Below are 20,497 nucleotides of genomic sequence, written 5' to 3'. Positions count from 1 at the left end.
GTTTTTCATGGACATTGTAGTTTTTCTTGTATTGTGTGTCTAACAGTGTGTAGAAAACTCACGTGATGCTGCACCACCGTAGTTTCACGAGATCCTGCCCAGAAGTTTGCTGAGTCAAGCGAAGCGGCAAACCCGACAGTGCAAGGCACCAGCGACACAAAGCAGACGTGCTCCATGCACGCCTCCGAATTAAGGATCTTGGGACTTCCAAAAGGCCACCAGAACAAGCCTGGGGCCCCAGGGACTGCATCCTGCTCCCAAGCAGCCCATGAACACTTAATGATACCAGTTACTGCATGTGTTTAAGTTAAATAAAGCATGTTGCTACAAGCCATCTGGGACCTGATTATTATACTGCATATTTGGCGATGAAGGTGGGATCCGACACCTGCAAATCACCATGCAAGGAGCAACGACTCCCCTGCCGTTGCTGAAAATACCAGGCTGCAGGCCTGTGATCCCATGGCCACAATGGGAACCCCTGTCCACAACATACGTAGAGGCACTAGGAGGTGCAGGGTATACGTCTGCGAGGCGCAGAGCGATGTTATTGAATGCCTTGGGAGTAGAAGAACAATGAGTCTTACCCGGCCTTATGACCGAAGCATGTGCAGATGAGAACGGCGATGTGTACAAGGAGGCTGTGACGAGAATCATGAAGCGGTTTGCCAGCAAGGAAAACACAGTGCTGCACAGAATACGATTTTATGGACGCAAACAAGAAGCGTCGGAACCCGTGGCCGATTATGTAACGAAGTTACGAGAACTAGCTGCACTATGCAACTTTGGCAATAATGCTAAAGGAATGATCTGCGACATGTTGATGGTCTCCACCAACAGCAGAAAGGTGCAAGATAAGTTTATATTGGAGAAAGAACTTCAGCTTGATAAGGCCGTAGAGATGGCGAGGGCCGTAGAAGAGACAGCGGGGCGATGGAAAGAGTTTGCTGGCAGCTCTGTCCCAGCAGAGGTCCAGGCAATCACATTTAGAAACAGAAAAGAGAAGTAAGTGGCTGAAGCAAGGGAAGGAAGTGGGGAAGAAAGGATCCGCTAAAGTCTCATAGATGCACCAGGACAAAACACTTAGCCAATGACAGAGAATGTCCAGCGAGGGACAAGGATTGCTACGTGTGCAAGAAAATCAGACATTTTGCATTGGTTTGCAAGTGGCGCAACAAAAACGTAACGAGCATCAATGCAGCACACAATGTGGAAGCAGAATCCTTTTTGGAAGAATAAGGGAGACCTACTGTGTTGATGGTGAACAGCTCAAGAGCCAGAAGAGAGAAGCCTGATTGCATGATCAGGGTGAACGGTATGGGGACAAGAGTGATGGCTGACTCAGGCTCAAATTTGACCATATTGCCCTTACACACGTACAAGGAAATGATGGGAACCGACAGAGTTGAAGTACTCAGCACACGCCACAAACCCAGCGTGTTTGGAGGTACATCAGTGAACCTTTCAGTGTACATTAAGTGCGTTGTGGAGTTCAAAGGAAGAGAGACCACGACAAGAGTATACCTGTCCAAAGAAGGCCCAGCGGTCCTAGGATGGGACGACCAAGCCAAACTCAAGATCACACTGGATCCTAGCACGGAATATCAAGTATTGGCAGTCAATACAGGAGGAGTGTTGGTGGTGAAAGAAGACTACCCCAAATTGTTTTCAGAAGGTCTGGGGAAAATCAAGAACTTTGTACACAGAATAATGCTCAAGGCCTATGCCGTCCCTGTCAAGCTTAAAGTTCGGCCGGTACTAGCGATCGCCAGGATGTTACACTCACCTGGTCTCTGCGGAGGCGTTGGGGCACGGTTGCAGCCCTCCCGGGGTGAGGTTGCTCGGGTCCGACTTCGCCTTCTGCGCTTATGTGGTGACTAGTGGTAATAGGTGATGCTGCTCGGGACTGCTCCTGCGTGGAGAATAGGGGGTGTGAGTATGCCAGCTTGTGAGCCTGATCCCCTTCCAGACCCCTTCTCCCAAACTATGGTACCCGTGGGATGCGCTGCCCCTGGAAAGCTCACCTGTTGATTAGCTTTGGTGAGCACTCGGTCCTGCTGCTTCTGGCAGGGGCACTTATATGATCTGGACCGAGTTCCTTCACTGGTCCCTTGCACGTGGTAGTCCAGTCCAGCTGCCACTAGGCCACTATACTTTGGGTAAGTGTTCCTGTTTGCCTTTGTCTTTCCTCGTCTGTTTTTGTTGAATTGTAAAGTTTGTTGTCTTGTATTGCTGTCCGTTCCACTTTTGATGTTGGCTCTTTTGCTTTCGTCCCTTGCAGGTGATGTTGCCGGCCCGGCAGAAGCTGCGGAGCTCAAGGCGGCAGCCCGAGGGAACGAAGCTGCAGCGGTACAGTAGCTGGTAAGTTATTAATTAGGGGGCGCGCGGGTTCAAATGCGGCACGGCCCGAGGACAGATGTTCTAACCTTGTCTTTCTTCTTCTTCACAGGGTCCAAGTTCGTGGATGCGGAGCGCGGTGCTGCAGCGTCGGGATCAAGATCACTGGATGTCAGGAGATGAGTCTGCAGATGAAGCGATGAAGCACCGGTTTCCTGGAGGTGAGTATGCAGGAGAACGCCTGGTTTCAAAGGTAAGTAAACTGATCCAAGTGATGGTGTGCGTTACGTTGCACACGAGTGCACAGTAACGCGAAGCACCGGCCTTAAGGATGGAGCAGCTTATATAGCTGAGCTTCTGAAGCCTACACCCACCAGGTTCAGCCTGCCACACCCAATGAGTCAGCACCTGAAGACCAGGCCTAGGGAGCCACACCCGATGAGTCAGCACACGGGGATGTTCTCTGGAATAAAGGATTTCACCACCTGGAAAGTTCTTGTAAAATAAAAGCACTCCTGCACTGAAATAAAGTGTGCACTGCAGTAAAATAAAAGCACTCCTGCACTGAAATAAAGTGTTCCTGCTCAGCACTGAAATAAAGTGTTCCTGCTCACATCTCTATATGAGCCTGGCGCCAAAGGCGCCAGGACTAAGTCCAGCCAGGGCCCCTGTATTTATGAGTCCCAAAGGGACATAAGTGAGTCAAGTGACCCATTGCCCCCATCACTAGATGGTGTGGTTTTTGTGTTCTAGAGCCTGTGGCCATGACACAGGGACATACTCAAAAGCCAACTCGACAAAATGGTGAAAGAGGGCACCATCGAGGAAGTGGAAGCCTTGGAATGGCTGAGCCAGTTGTGCTGTTCAAAAAGCAAAACTCAGAGGACTTGAGAGTTTGCATAGACATTTGCAGCTTCATCCTGGGGGTCATTTCATACAGCTATACCCTCCCCCAGAATAAATGAATTAATACTCATGATGAAGGAGCCCAAGGTGTTTTCAAAGCTGGACATGAGGGATGCGTATCATCAAATCCATCTTCACAAAGACTCCAGGTCCCTCACAGCATTTATCACCCCGTTTGTAACGTACCAGTTTACCAAGATGCCTTTCGGCCTGTCATCAGCAGCCTCGGCATTCCAGCGTATGATGGACTCACTACTGCGTGATATTGGAAACGTCTCCTATTTTCAGGATGATATACTGGTGTATGCCGATGACGAGCACACGCATGATGTCACATTGAGAAACGTGCTTACCAAATTACAGGATGCTTGGGTAAAGCTAAGAAATGAGAAGTGCGTCTTGAAGGCACAAAAAGTCGAATACCTGGGGTACAAGATATCCGCCGAGGAATCATCCCCAAACAAAACCTTGTGCAGGCCATTGTCAAAGCTCCTGAGCCTGCCAACAAGGATGAAGTAAGATAATTTCTGGGACTTGCAAAATATTATACCGAGTTCATCCTGAAGCCTGCTCAAAAAGGGAGCGGAGTTCACCTGCTCCGGTGCCCAGAGGGAGGCTGTATAAAGCATAAAAGGACGGATAGTGAAAGCACTGTGCCTACAGTCGTTCAATCCTGCGTGGGACACGGTCATCACCAGGGATGCCAGTGTGTGCGGATTAGGTGCCATGCTCACCCAGAAGAAACGCGATGCAGAACATGTGGTGGCATTCGCCTCCAAAGCCCCATCCAAAGCCGAGAGGAACTACTCCACCATGGAAAAGGAGATTTTAGCCTGTGCATGGGCAGTAGAGCATCTTAGGACTAACATATGGGGCACAAAATTCAAATTGGTCACAGACCATAAACCCCTTATCCATATGCTTAGTCCAGGAGGAACAAAGTCGTCCACAATCCTACTGGCCCGCATTGCGGCAAAACTTCAGGAATATACTTTTGAGATAACCCACATTGCTGGGTGGAGCAATGCCCAAGCAGATTGTATGTCCAGGCTTCCAAGAAACAAAGAGAGAGCCACCACATTCCTGCAGGACAAATGTATTGTCGCATCCATCCAAGACCTGAGACGTCCACAGTTCTTAGAGATGAGTGAAGGTCACTGGAACGAGGAGGACAGTAAAGACCCCACCATGGTGAGACTCAGAGAGTGGGTGGCCAGAAGAAAGAGCCATCCCAGAAGGCATGAGGCCGTACTGGAAGGTGGCAGAAGAAATATCAGAGGCAGAAGGACTGATCCTCAAGGGCAACACAGTAATATCCCCAGTGGGAATGAGAAGAGCATCCTGTGCAGAGCCCGCTCAGGGCATTTGGGGAACACCATGATACGCTGGCAAGTAAGAGAGGCATACTATGCCCGCGATGGATCAGGACATTCGCTCCATGACTGAGAGATGCCATGAGTGCATGAACAGTGATAAACGTTTAAAGACCATACAAGCCCCGATGATTCCCTCAGAAATCCCCAAAGCAATCTAGCGCAAAGTCAGACTGCATTTCATTGGTCCATTAGACGCGATGGCTCCCGAGCACCGGTACGGAATAGTAATGGTAGACTATCTGTCAAAATGGGTAGAAGCGGAATTTATCTGTCCCAACATAACTACTGCAACAGTTATAGAAGTCCTCGCGAAAGACATTGTCACAGACAATGGGGTCCAACTAGTGTCACGGAAGATGGAGTAATTTATGCAGAGACACAACATAAGGCAGAGGAAGGCCACGTTGCACCACCTGTAGACGAATGGACTAGTTGAGATGGTGAATAGGTTTATCAAAGGGCTGATTCAGTTAGCAACGGCATCAGGAATGGATGCCCTGAAAACTGTCAGAGAAGCCAAAGCGGCTCACAGATTAACCCACAATGGTGTCACCCAAGTGTCGCTGTTTCTCATGCTGAGGGGGAGAAGAGCTACATCCATAAAGGTACCACCATGGTTGACCAAAGTAAAGGAAGATGATGAAGTGAACATGGAAGAGGTTGTGTGGAGGTTGGAAAATAATAAAGCATGAATGAAGAAGTAGAGCGACCAGAGAAGAGCAACCCAAGGTCGTGAAGTCAGGGAAGTAGACTGGATTAAAATGTGTCTATCATGTAAAGACCAAACGACAGGGCTGAAGTTCAGCAAGCCTCTAAAAGTAATACAAAGAGGGACACAACAGGCTACAGAATTCATCAATCGTATTTCTACCTTGGTAGGTGTTGCATCTAATATAACCTGGTTGGCTCCTTTAATGACCTCATTGATCGATATGGCAACAAAACAAAAACATTCCTAAAGAAATTGGTTTGAAAGTCATCTCATGGAATTGTTGTGGGATGTCAAATCTGAGTAGATGGCTCAACGAGTCTGTTTCTATGCATTTACCCTCCATTTTATTCTTACAAGAAACGATGTGTTTGAGCATGTTTTACTGTGATGGTTTTGATGTGTTTAGTAGACCTGCCTTTCGAGCTACGATAGGTCGTCCATCGGGGGGGGTTGCAATTCTAATTAGTAATGCGATTAACCATAAATCTAAAATTATATATGAACTTAACAATTTGTTGGCAGTTGAATTTGTATTAAAAGGACACTCGGACAATCCGTATTTATTGATATGCATCTATTACAATCCAGTGGACGGTCCAATAGAAATCTTTCTTGATGCATTAGATGCTATATTTTTAGTGGCAAGTGAACACAATCCCAAGTACACCATTTTGATTGGTGGCGGTTTCAATTCAATATGTTCTACTATACAATATCCTGATGCTTTTTATAATAAATCTAAACACAAAGAGAAATTAATCAACAGAGGGAAAAAATGGAAACAGTATTTTGAGGACTGGAATCTATTCCAGGTTGACTTTGAACCCTCAGCCCATACTGGTACATGGAAAAGAGGTGTAGCATCTTCTTACTTAGACTACTTCTTTATATCTGAATGGCTAATCTCACATGTTAATAGAATATCCATTTCTGATGTTAATTATAGTGATCATTTTAACATATCCCTGATCATAACAATCTCTATCACCCCCTTGGAATTAAGTCCATCTCTTAAAATGATAAAAATAAAACGTCCACATCTCTCGGTGGGCTGGTCATTATCAACGTGTAGACAACTAAACTACTTAGTTAATAAGGATCTTTGGAAAACACCCATGGATGGGGACTCATCCTATAATGCCATCTATCAGGAAGCTTGGAATTCGATGATAATAAATATTCATCTTAATACCATATTGAATACGCCCGGCCCTGTTCGACCTAAACATCGACATGCCTTTGATCAAGAAATAACTAGGTTGAAACAAGAAAAAAGCTACTGTATAAGAAAGTTAAAAAAAATGATTATAAATTATGATACACGCCTACAAAGTAAAAATAAAATCTCTCAGAAATACAAACGATTGATGAATTGTATAAGACGCGAAATAAGGATAAATGATAATCAGCGTACTTTAAAAAGCCTACTATCGAAAGACACTCGCCAATTATGGGCGATGATTAATAATACTAAGAAGATGGAACAGACCAAACTAAGAACTGCTGTGTCTGCCGAGGCGTGGAGAGTATATATATCTCATAAGTTTAAATTACCTTTATTATTTGTTGACACTAATTCAGGTATTCTGGATACAGTTATCTCTGATAAGCTTTGTTTTACTAAGGAAGAAATAGTTGATGCTATTAATACTTTGAAATCATCAAAAGCAGCGGGTTTTGATGGAGTACCTCCGTGTGTGTTAAAAGACGATCCAATCTTCTGGGCTGCTGTGTTTTATACAAAATTTAAGATGATCATTGACACTTATACATTTCCGGACTCATGGCGAACCGCGATCATTATTCCAATCTACAAAAAAGGCGATCCTAATGATCCGGCAAATTTTCGTCCTATTGCTATAATGGATGCCTCTGCGAAAGTTTTTTCTATACTTTTGGCAAAAAAACTTCAAATTTTTATTGATGATAATGACATCTTTTCTAAAAACCAAACCGGCTTCAGAAGAAATATTGGAACGTCTCTTAATGCCACTATATTAGCACATTTATTTGCTAAATCCAAAATACCAGACACAGGGTCACTATATCTCGCATCATTAGATTTAACAAACGCGTTTGACTGTGTCATACGCAAATTACTTTGGACCAAATTACTTATTATGGGTTTCCCGAGAAATTTGATTCAGCTTATAGCAATGTTGCACACCAACACCTCCTTTCAAATTAGAATAAATAGGACAGGCCTTTTGACCCCCTGCATCTCGACTGAAATGGGTGTTAAACAGGGGTGCAATTTGGCCGCAACCCTATTCAATTTATATTTAACTGATATGGACAATCTTTGGATTGGAAAAGATATGTTTCCTCCCAGATTAGATGAACTAAAAATAAATTGTCTAATTTTTGCTGACGATATTGTCATACTTGACAAAACACCCTCTGGTCTGCAGTTAAAGTTAGATCATTTTCAGATATATGCTGAGAAACATAATCTTATGGCGAATATAAACAAATCACGTTATCATTTTCCATAATGGGAAAAAAAAGAAAAAAGTTTATTTTTGGACGCTGAATGGAGGTAGATTGGAAACGGTCAACTCAATAAAGTATCTAGGATACTCATTAGCAAATAATTACTCCTTTAAATCATGGCAAGAGCTCTTATCATCTAAAGCACGCTGGCTGCAATCGATGATAAGAATCATTTACAGAAAATATTGCATGTTTTCAATTTTACCTTTAAAGGAATTCTATTTACTAAAAGTCGAACCTATCTTGTTGTATGGCTTGGACATCTGCCTAACGAATGTTGATTCGATTCTAAATAAAATCCAAGGAATTCTTTGGAAAAAAAACCTTAGGCCTATCATTGGCCCTACCAAATTCAATTATCAGGCAGGAATTAGGCATATCATCGCTAGCGATGAAATGGAAATCCCGTAAACTCTCCTGCTATACAAAAATGCTTTGTCCTCCCAAAAACACACTATATCAAGACCTAAATAAGATACTAATGAATGGAGCTGTTCCCTCAATGGAATTGTTCAAGAGTGAAATGAACCTATTATTAAAGCAGATTAATGTCACAACAGAAGACCTTATTTTAGGCCTGGCAAGAAACAAACGTAAATTATATGAGTGGGATTGGATGTTACCTTTGGACCAAAATACTGAGTACACTCTTTATAATGAGTATGCCTCTAGACCGCGAAAGTGGGGTACATGTCCTCATTATCTCAAGATATGTCCATGTAATAAGATAAGAAATGTCTACTTAAGATTTAGACTAAATCAGTTTGGAACTCTTGAACGCATGCAGAAATGGGATATTGTAAGGCATCGATATCCGGCCTTAAATTGTCGATTTTGTGAAAATATAATGCAGAGAGAAACAATTAAGCACCTTGTGGTTTACTGTCCACATTTTGAGCAACTCAGACTTATTTTATTGGATGATTATGCACCCGGACCCACTGTTATAGAAAGGGTTTCATTTTGGGAACAATGTATGCAGGGTGATAGTATGCAGATGATTCTTGCCTTAACTAGATTGTTATATAAAGTTAATGAACAATTGGAAAGTAAAAACTTAAATATAACATAAAATTAATATTGACACGAAGAACGAATTTACTTTTGTAAATGATGTACATATAGTATATACTTATAGTGTTTCTATGAATTTTGTAGGTGCATACAGATACTGGTTTTTAAAAAAGTGAGATCTTTGAAGGTGTACTTGTGAAAAGTACTTATATGCGTAAATGAACAGATGTAAATTAGCAAACTGTGTTTAATGAAAAAACTGAATATGATTCGTAATTTGTATAGCAAACTCAAATGATAGCTGTGTTTTATTTGTTTTATGTTAAAGTATTTTTTTGTAAACAAACGTTATGATAATACTGTTTGTAAAAAGTTTATTATAAAATATAAACTGTAAACAACTTTTTAAATAAAAAAAAATAAAAAAATACAAAGAGGGACCAATCACGTCCGTACAGAAGATGGCCGCACGTGGAACATGGAACATGTGGCAATGTTTGTGAGGCATCAGACCACTGAGAGAACGCAAGATGAGCTCAATCCCTGACACCGCCAAGACCGTGATGCAATGAGAGAACAAGAACTAGCCAGCGACACAGAGCAGACAGGCTCCTGGTTAGGGTGGCCAACTGTCCCGTATTTTGCGGGATCATCCCGTATTTGGGGACTCTGTCCTGCAGTTTGCAGAGTGGCTGTGCGGGACGCAGGTTGTCCCGACTTGCTTTGATCCCTGGAGTATGGCTCCCGGGAGACAGCAAATCGAGACAACCTGCGTCCAGCACAGCCACTCTGCAAACTGAAGTGGCTGTCTACACACCACAGCCCTGCCACTTGCAGTTTTCTTTCTCTGTGTGGCTCTGCGGCCCCAGCTCCTTTTTTGGCCTGCACGTCGGGCTGCTGCTGCTACTATTTCATACATGCCAACATTCTGAGGCACCTGGGAGGGAGATTTTGTCCACGAAATCGGGGACATAAAGTTTCCCATTGGAATGAATTGGGGCTGGAATTATTTTAGGCGGGAGAACGTGAAAAATAGCAACATTTTTCACATTAAAATCAGGAGTCTTCCGCCTGAATCGGGAGGGTTGGCATGTATGCTATTCCAGTCTTGCTGCTCACGCTCTGACACCTGTCTTTATTACAACGCTAAAGCTTTGTTCCTGGGGTCGTGATGGTCATGTTTACAGTTAAAAAACGTGACCATTGCCTCCCAAGGACAATCCATTTGCATTGCAATTAAGCCAGAGGCTAAGAGCCATTAACAAATTGTTTAAATTACAAATGGGGCGGGCCAAACGTGAATGACGCTGTGACGTCATCACCGCCTTGTGGGCAAGTGTCCCACAAAAGGATCTAAAAAAGTTGGTTAGCCTACTCCTGGCGCTCCTCCAAATTAAGGATCTTGAGACTGCCACAAGGCCATCAGAACAAGTCTGGGGCCGCAGGGACTGCATCCTGCTCCCAAGCAGCCCATGAACACTTAATGGACCTCTTTCCAGTGATGGCAGTTACTGCATGTGTTTAAGTTAAATAAAGCCTGTTTCTACAAGCCATCTGGGACCTGATTATTATACTACACAGTGTTTCTGTAAATAAACAGTTGGAGGTAAAGAGTAGAGTTGAACATAATCCGAGCCTCCGATCGTGACATAGCCACATTTCGCACTTTTTCAACAGCATGCTTTGTTGAAAATGCTGGTATTATACAGCATTAACTCCACCAGCATGGCGTCCTCGGCTGGCTCACTTTTGCTTTAGACAGGCATAGCATGGTGCCCTCTAGTTCTTTATTAGAACTCTATGGGAATATCACGTTTTACTAGGTAACGTTTGTTTCAACTCTATGGTCATGGGTGCATTCTCCGCGTTACTATATGTGTTGTTCTTACCATGGGAACACCTCAAGAGGGCGCTCTTGTTTTACGTCACTGCGCAACGGCGATGATCCTGCAGCAGCAGTTGGCAGCCATTTTGTACTGTGCGGGAGGAGGGAAAGACGGGCTGTGAGAGGGTGGATGCTGTAGAGGTGCCTCCACGGGAAAGGTTTTAATATCACGAGGGACGACTGACAGGCTAAGCGCTGGGTTTTAAAGATAGTCGCTATGTCCACAGAGGGAGCCGCAGAGCAGGTGATTGAGGTGGGTGTTTGCAGAGCGAAGTCGCTTTCCATTACTGGCGATGTGGTGAAGGGCGTCTTGGCTAATGACAGAGGCATGTTCCACTCAGTTCCTGGGATGGGTCTGGCGGAGTTCTCATGCTCGGCACACCCGAGGCTAGTAGTAGAACTGCTACCTGCGTATGGGGGAAGACTTTATAAAGGTTTGGGTGCGTGATTCAGGAGCCTTTCAATGGAATACTCTTTACTGCCCGTAGTTAGTTTTCTTTTTTATATACCCGCTTCTTATTACTCTCAGACCTGGTCTCCTACACTTGGGCTTCTCTGATTAGCCCTTTAAATCCATCTCCCAAATGTCCACTCGATAGCACTGTGTGGTCATTTACAGATGTTCGTGTCCCTGCGGAGGACCCAATTAGATTAGCCTGAGGCCCCAATTGTAGAACAACCCTGGCTACACCGTTGCCTCCTTAGATTGGCCAGCTATGCTCATTTTCAATGCCCCTACCAAATCGCCAGCATTTTCACAGTACTTGCTAATTGGACCTTCCAGCGTCTTCTGACGCGCCTCCAGTCCTTGTACAGCCTCGTTAAATCTGACTACTGGCGATAATCTAGTCCACAACCAATTTACTGTTTCATTCGTAGTCTTTATCACCTCCTGAGTTCCCGTTCTTTTCGTTTTCTTGGCTGCTCAACTTCCATGAACGAGCATCCGTCCCCCTGGAGGAACACACCTTGGATAATGTGCAAACATGTGCCTTTCTTATTGAGACTATTGTGTATTTCCTTATGCCTTTGATCTGCAATGTTTTTAGGTATCTGCAAAGCTTAGGCAATGTAGTACAATTGTGGTGTTCCCAAAAGTTGCATAATTAGATATAACGGGCTCTAATGATACTGTTCCTGATGGTAGGCTGTTGGGACATTGGCACTCTATACAAGACCTACGTTACATGAAACGTAGAGCATGGCACTCGGTTGCAGTCAGTCCAGTTGATAAATATTCATACTCAAGTAGTTTGTTGAACTGGAATACTACCCACAGCCTATACTGTGGGTACTATGGCATTCATTTCCAAATTTTCAGACCAGAAAAATATCATGGTGGCACTAATATGAGCATTTTCCTTAATGTATGGTTAATTAAAATAGTTAAAGGTAGCTAGTAAATGTTCAGAATTCCATTTGGTTAACCCCCAACCCCCTTCCAAAGGAGTTCTTTCATGTGAAGATGTGTTGGGCTCGTGACCTTCTGATGCTTTGAGCACTGGCTGTCAGAAATGAATATGTATCAGTCTATAACTCTAATTAAAATAGGCAGATGGCTGAATATTTTGCGGCACATTTAAAAGTGACTAACTTTTTGCTACAAGCACAACATAGCTATAAAATGGATAGTTGTATAGAATTGGGTGCTATGTCACTACAAGATTGTAGCAACTGGTGTAATAAAAAGTTAATCTCTGTGATATTTGAGTTGTGTCCGTTCAATAGAAAGCTCGTTGGGTGCTTGAGACTGTATACCAGTTCACTAGGTCTAGGGAAATTGCTGTGTGTAATGCACCTTTCTGAAGGCGTCTGTGCTCTTGAAATAGTTTGGAGCACACAGAAGATCCAAGTTTGTTCATGAACCTCTGCATGCATGCTTTACAATTTTGTGTACCCCTGTTCCACATGCCTTGCAGTTAAAAGCATTTTCTCTGGTGTAGTGTACCCTTAAACTGGTTAATGCAGCATTTCTGAAGTCTACGTGTGGTAAGACTTTATAAAACGGATCCCTTGGTATACAGGCCCCAACTAGTATTTGTGTACTACTCAAGGTTTTGCTAGTATGGCAGAGCAGCTAGGCTAATCTTGGGACGGAGATGTGAGCTGCATTGCAATATGTTCGGAGTACCCTGGTATTGGCGGCTTGCAGCCCAGGAAGGCCGCAACGCTGGGGGACCATGGGGAGTGAGATGGCTCGTCTTGCAGGTTGTTTCATGGCTAGTAGGTACCACCTGCCAAAGGGAAGGGTCCTCTTCGTAGCGCCTCTGTTGATTTTGAAAACGGGGTCAAGACAGCAGCGGTCTCTTTAAGGTTGCTGGATGGGGCTGCAGGGGTCTTCTGTTCCAGTGGCCGACTTGTCTTCTGCCTCAGGATCCTCGTCATTTATCAGGATTTCAGTCATCCTTTGCAAAGTCTCAGAAAACAAAGTATAGAGTTTTGGGATCCTCCTAGCATACTCTCCTCAGACACACTGGAGCCTCAACAGGCTACACAAAGGGTTCCTGTCAAAAATAAAGCCAAGATTCTGGGTCAGTGCTGATCCATATGTGCATAACAGCAGCTGTGGTGACAGCCTGCTGTTAAAAATTGCACAAAAGTCAAACATGTCTACCAGCCATAAGTAAATGTTAATGGAAATGTTGCAGGGGTATTGAGAAAGGGGATACAAGGTAAACCCTTGGTACTCCACATAGGGTCGTGTGTTGCTGATCTTGCAAAAGGAAAAGCTAAGACTGATAAAAAAATATCCCCCTAACATTGAACAGTAGTTGTTAAGCAAAGTAAAATAATATAAAAAAAGATATCTTAAAGAGCTCCCAGCAACACTGCACAAAAGTGAAACAGATGGTGAAAAAAGTATGGGGGAACACAAGACTCCATAAATCAAAGTAAAAACACTGTTCACTGGGTTCTCTTGGTCAGAGCACAAAGAATCGGAGGTGGAAAGGCACCCCCTCGTTCAGGGAAACGAGGAAAAAAAGTCCAGCAAAAAGTACCGGGGGTGGATCTCGCAGGTAGAGGGGGTTTGGCATAACAATGGAAAATCTCCTTAACACTGGTGAAACATGCCAATGGGTTTAACTGCTCATATCGGATGTCTGCAACCTGCTGTCACAGGTTTTAATTGCAGGAGGTTGGCTCTGCTCTTCCACCTATGCGGTCACGAAACGGACTCCAATTGTGATAAACCAGAAGTGTTGCATATGAAAATTAACCCCATTGCATGTGCGTTGGGTGGCCTGCTTTTAAAGGAGTGGTGTTTTTTTTAAACCTTGAAGACAAATATATACATTAGCGGGGTTCGACATGAAGGTTCAATGAGCAGGAGGTAAAACACGTTCCTGGGTGTCGGGTAGCACCCAGTAAGCAGGAGCCGGGAAACCAGGAAGCAAATGCAGTGTTCTACATATTTAACTTACATATGTGATGGACACTTGATGTTTTTGGCCATTATGTTTAGTGCAATATGTTTAAATGGGTCCTTTACATTCTCAAATATTCAGTTATGTCACAGGCATGTTTGTATGGCACCAGTTGCTATTGGGAGCCAAGAGTATATCCTGGTAGCTGTTTGGTTTTAAGCTCGCCAGGCTCACCTGGGGAAGAAGCTGTAGCTAAATAGCTCCCAGTAATTGAGAACCCTGAATGTCCCAATAGGTGTATTCCTTTCTATGGGCGTGTGTGCACATCTTAATGCAGTGGTGCAAAGTGGCTATTTTCAGAACACGCTTCTAGTGATTGAAATATTGTTACTTTTGTATCAGTTAATACAGAGTGGGCAATGTTCATTCCTTGGACACTCTCTCCCCCCCCCCCCCCCCCCCCCATTGGTCCATTTGAATGCTTGGTGGCTAGTCTGCAGTCTACCATTCATCAAGATGCTGCTGATTACTTGGGTGTTTCAAAAGAAAAACTATTAAAGCTTTGTAATGATAGATGGGTGTGGCGGTTGGTAGGCAAGTATCTTTTTTGGTGAGGTTGGCAGTTTGTTTTTTGAATGAGAGATCTCCTCAAACCTCCTCTTGCTGAAAACCCTGCATGTATTGGAAGTAGTTTTAGCAATAGCTTAATGAAGCTTCTGGGTATCTCGAAGCAGGGGCTGCCTCTGGGGACAGGGAGTTTGAACCTAGAGTTGCAAATCTATATTCAATACGAAATGGAAACTACACTCTTTAGTCCTTTGTTTATGGCCCATTATTATATGCATTTATCTAGATCTATTTAAAGGAGTATTAGAACCCGACACGGGGGAACCAGCTAATCAGGTTGCTAGAAACACGGGCTGAAACCTACAATCTCAGCCCACACTCTAAGGTGCCTGACGGCTGGTTCCCCCGACCGACATCGGGCGGCTATGGAAAGGAAGATTCTCTCTGTATGGAGAGCCCTGCCTTCCATTTCCTTGCTCGACATTTTCATTTCATTAACTGAAAGGGGCACGCAAGGCACATTCCCAAACACCCAGCGTTAACGTCACATAGCTGTTTTGTATGGACAGTAGCTGTTGGTGTCAAGCTTACTTGGCTCCTGGCAATTTTCGAACCATGCTCTGAATTTAGGCTTTGGTTGTTCATGTCCTACTATTAGGTTCATGTTTTTCATTTGAGCCATGAGGCAAGTCAGCCAGCCTCTTTCACCTTTAAGCTCAGATCTTCTGACTGAGATCATGAAACTGAATGTTATCTTAATGTCTTGACTTTTGAGATTCATATTTCAGAAATGTAAACCGTATATGGGGGATTTCTGAAAATCGCTAGTAAATGAGTGATGTTTTGAGCTCTGGGTGTAAATGGGGACAATCTCCTTTTGGTCCTTGATCAAGTCAAGCAATTCAAGATTCTTTGCAGGCACAAACAATATCTGCTGTCGGCGAGAATTATTTTGCTGCCATGTATTACTATTCCAAAGGAGATGTTTTTTGTTGTTTTAAATGTTTATTCTTTTAAGTTACCAAAACAATCAAAATACAATAATTCTAATACAAGGTATAATACTTATGAATATATCTTAATACAATTTATGAAGGAAAATAACTTCAGGGTGAGAAGGTGAATAAAAGAGTAGAAAAAGTGGAGATGGAAGAAAAAAAACACCGAATGAGTAAACATCTGCTTACAGGGGCGGCCGAGCATGGAATGCAAAAAACCTTAGTTTGATTTAAGCAGAAGTCATTAAATGTTCCCCCAGATCGCCACATACCTGTGATGTTGATCTTTAGCGTGGAAGCGCTCTTTCTCACTCCTAGACAGGAGAGACAAACGTCGTAGCTGTTTGTCAATACAGGGGCAATATCGCTTTTCCAGAATTTCAAAATGTCTCTTAGCAAGAATGAGTGCTCTTTATGTCCAGAATAGTTTACCACTAGGCAATACAATATGAAGGAAATAAGCCCAACACACCAAGAAGTGGATCCCTGGGTAGAGCTAGACCCAAGACCAGGTCTATTCTCTGAAAAACACCATCCCAGAACAGCTGAACTTTCCTACGTTCCCACTACATATGGACGGTGGTGCCCACATCAGTCTTACCGTTCAGCAAATATCCTTATTGCACAGCCTGCGCAACCACATCTTCCAGGGAGACAATACAGGTAGTAATTAATACTGTACTGCTTATACCTCAGTTCTTAATCAACTTTGTACTTAACCGGAACTGCACATACGCGGTTCCACTCAATATTTGACAACAAACAACCAACCTAAGTCTGAATCCCAACTTCCTCTAACGTCACAACCTGGGCCCTTCTCCAGAAAACCTATCGCCCGAGTGGTAGTCCACCTATAGTGGACCCTGTATGTGTTAGTTTACTGGTTCTCCCATGTCGGGCATGGCCCATCCCAATATCACTGCTACTAAACAATGTTTCAGTGTGAGGGTCTGATCATTGGCTCTTGCCTGTTGCTACCCACTCCTAGGGTCTTGACTTGTTATTGGCTAGAGCTGGTGTCCTCAGGCGTGGGATCTGAAATGATTCTCAGCTCGAGGGGTACCTCTTCAAGGTAACAAGTATAACTGTGTCTGCATTGTAACGTGTGTGCACCACCAAAGACTGAGTGCCTGTTTACATCATGCAACTCTCTTGCTTTAATGACTTTGTTGTAAGCTTCTGTCTGGTGGCGTGCGATCGCTCGTCTTTCCCAGCGCTGGTTTCGATCAGAGACCGTGTTTTGGGCTTCTGGGGTCCCAATTACTCCGATTTATGTCGCTTTATTTGTTTTTATTGCAGTTGGTGTTACTGCAGTTCAGGGAATGCAATGCTACTTGTATCTTGGTGGCCTTGGCAGCTGGCCCTGTCCCACACTTGCGCTCCCGATCAGCCTGAATTCAGCTCAGCTCTTACTGAGACATGGCATACTATGACTTTTCCTAAACCAAGGCATGGCTTCTATATGTTTGTTATTCTATAGTTTTCCATATGTTAGTGATACATTGGTTCTGTCAGGTCCCATAGGTGCTCCTGCAGTTCCATAAGGTTATTTGCATGTAAGCATCTGCAAGCTTGCTCAGGATCTCTTGCTTCTTGCATTTAAGCTAATGACAAAATAATAAAAGCAAAAGCAGTATGTATGTCTGTCCTCTAACTTATAGAACTGTTCCACATGTGTTCTTCGTGTATTCGGCTGCATGTTTTGTGTCCCGATGTGCGGATTGCAGGCATGCTTCCTGTCTAATGCCATGTCATGGTTAACGTCAACATGGCTTCTTGGTGCTTTAGCCGATACTGTCAATTGAAGTTTCAGCTGCAGTTTGATGCTCCTAGTCCACTCTAGGTAGCATTTGCACCGCTCCTGGGCTGTATGGTTGGCTGAATGGGTACCTCTTGACATACATGTTTATCACAGGAGCACTAGGAATTCGGTCCAAAATGGTATGGGCGATCATGGTACCTTCAATTCTTCTTCCGTGCCATGTATTGTATGGTAGGGTGCGCAGGGTTAGGATTCAACCACCCTTCTTCAATAGAAGGTGTAGTAAATTTGTGTAAAGTGGATGCAGAGAGAGACATGGCCCTAGTGAGGAATACGATCGCAGGCGGAGCGTGCGTTGCAGCATTCATCATCAGGAAAGAGGTCTCGCAATACATTGTAACAGCAAATTTCACTGTCTTTCCGCTTATATTTAAAGGGCAGGAATTCAAAGTCATGCATACACAGAGCATCATGGACCTGTCCAATTCTCCAAATACCTGGTTTTTGCCATGAAATCCACAATATGCATAGTTGCCCTGTTTCACAGGTGGATTTCTCCACAAACTAGAGTCCGCACACAGATATTTTTCCTCTCAAAGTTCATTACATCTCTTCCATTCTTTCACATGTTTTTATATATTTAATTCATTGCTTGCTTTTTAGGAGCTTATACAGGAAATGCATTCTGTTTCAAAGCGCCCACAGGGCATCACAGAGGGAACATGGGCTAGCAGTACAATTAAATACAGAGGGGGGAGGGATGGCCGAACGTACTATGCCTTGTGAGTATTCAGAATGTTAAGTGCATGAAGGAAGAGGACAGTAGGGTTAGGTGGGGTGCGTGCTCGAGGGAAGTGTTAGCTATGCTAAGCGACCAGGAACCGCGTTGCGTGGAAAGTGTGAATCTCCAGTGCGGAGGGTGTGCCGAGGTGGAGTCGTACTGACCGGCATCCTTTTATCTGCTAACAGAATAACATTGAGTGGTTTAGGCGGGGCAGGTTCCCTCTCGATCCTAACCCAGCCTGCACAGTCAAGTTGGTCAGTCGCAATCAAGTGATGCAAAGTACGTAATGTAAATGTGGTGTGATAACGTCTTATGTCGGGATAACCAAAACCTCCTAGATGCACTGGTCTCTGAAGGACATTTTTCAGGACCCGTACACGGCCTCTCCCCTACACAAATCTATTCAAGGACTTATTAATGCTCAAGCGTAGTTTATTTGAAAGCAGCAGAGGGAGGCTACTAAAAACGTATAGTAATTTTGGGAGCAATGTCATCTTCACTATGTTAACCTTGCCGCAGAGGGTCAGTTTTAACTTTTCCCCTTTACTATCTATCACTACAAATTTCCGGCGAATATTATTCACAAGCAGTGATTCAATATCCCTATTGACATGAATACACAAATATTTGAGACCTGAGTCAGTCCACACTTCACGTTCCACGTTAACCCCTATGACAAAAAAGGCAGATCGGGAAAACTAGGGTCTTGGAGACATTCACCTTATAATTAGAGATACTTCCAAATCTCTGCAATGTCAATAGTAGTCCTCGATATGAGCGCTCTGGATTTGAAGTCGGAACGAAGGGGTTGTCTGCGTATGAGGACTTTTGAAGTGTAGTTCCCAAACGCAATGCCCATTCTACCTGGGCATAACGGAGACTAGAGGCAGCCCTGACTAGTCCTTTTTTTAGATCTTGAAACACACTGACAGCCATTAACGACCACCGCTGCCTTCGCACCACCATATAGAGCTCCAAAAAGTTTTAGGAAATGCAGTCCACAATTTACTTTAAGCAAGACTTGATGTAGGAAAACCCCAAATCACCCTGTCGAAAGCTTTTTCCGCATCCATACTGACAGTTGCATATGCATCTGCTGAATGTTTATTTAGGTAAATAACATAAAGTAATTCCCCGCAAATTATCATAACTGTTCCTTCTGCATACAAAACCTGTCTGGTTTTTGTGAACCAGCTTTGGAAGCAAGCCATTCAGTCTTCTAGCGAATACTTTCGCTAAAAGCTCAACATTCAAAAGCGATAAAGGCCGGTAGTTTTCGCATAATGAGAGAAGGAGCTTTGGGAATTACCGGTATTAATGCAGTCTTCATCGACTCAGCGACCGCCTTATTATGCACAATATCTGTATACAATTGTGTAAGGAAAGGGGCCAGGATTTCACAAAATTTTATTGAACTCTATTGGAAATCCCATCAGGACCAGAATATTTACCATTCGCTGACACCTTTATTGAATTTTCAATTTCCCGAACTGTTGTTGGAACATCAAGTCCTAACCTCCCGCGCTCATTCAAACTTATCTATCGAACAAAGATAATAGCTCATCTCCAATTCGGAGACCAGCTCGTCAGCCCTGTATAGAGGCATATCATCAGTCTGAACTTCTCACAACTATTCTCAAAATTGCCCCCCCAACATCCACAACAAAGAGCACCTGACTATTATTTTCCTTCTGCTTCAAATGTTTTGCCGACAAAGCTCACCTTGCTCCCAGAAAGGTTGCCTCAAATAAAGTATGTATGGCTCCACCTTTTGGTGAAGTTCAGTCTAAAGCCTGTTTAGCATGGGACAAAGCTAACCTATTTTCCTTACTTGCAACACCCACAATAATGTTCTGCAGCTATTTTGTGTTCATCTTCTAGATTGACCATAACCATCTCCCCCTGTCGTTGCTTGTACAAAGTGAAACAAATCTTTCCTCACAATGTTCAACGCGTCCCAAATCACTGATATGGACTCAACTGAATGCTGGTTATTCTCCATGAACTTTGAAATTTCTGTTTCAATCTGACTGACAAACTCCAAATCAGAAAGTAGTTGTGTATTCATACGCCATTGTTTCTTAGTTCTCAATCCACCTGCAGATCCTTCTAATGCTAACACAACCGGCGCATGGCCCCAAATCACATCACCAAACGCAGTACAGCGAACCTCTCCACCTAGACTTCCAACTAGAAAAAAGTAGATACATGAAGACGTCCCATGAACCATTAAATGAAACGTGTAACTTATACTCTCCCATTAAAATCACGCCAAATATCATGCAAGTACCACTGTCT

At 43.6% G+C, this 20,497-nt stretch overlaps 1 protein-coding gene across 1 annotated transcript in view; it reads left to right on the top strand.

The window, feature by feature from the left end:
* The first annotated feature begins 10,807 nt into the window (after nucleotides 1-10,807).
* Nucleotides 10,808-20,497, top strand: part of CSTF3 (cleavage stimulation factor subunit 3) — a 731,385-nt gene continuing 721,695 nt past the window's right edge. Inside the window, exon 1 of the mRNA XM_069623577.1 lies at nucleotides 10,808-10,976. Within this exon, the coding sequence (XP_069479678.1) occupies nucleotides 10,941-10,976 (36 nt within the window). The 5' untranslated portion in view covers nucleotides 10,808-10,940. The remainder of the gene's footprint in view (nucleotides 10,977-20,497) is intronic.

This window comes from Ambystoma mexicanum, chromosome 11 (assembly GCF_040938575.1).
Source record: "Ambystoma mexicanum isolate Mex_15411 chromosome 11, UKY_AmexF1_1, whole genome shotgun sequence".
NCBI classification, from domain to species: domain Eukaryota; kingdom Metazoa; phylum Chordata; class Amphibia; order Caudata; family Ambystomatidae; genus Ambystoma; species Ambystoma mexicanum.
Note: the sequence above shows the minus strand (reverse complement) of the source record. Positions and strands in the feature narration are given on the sequence as shown.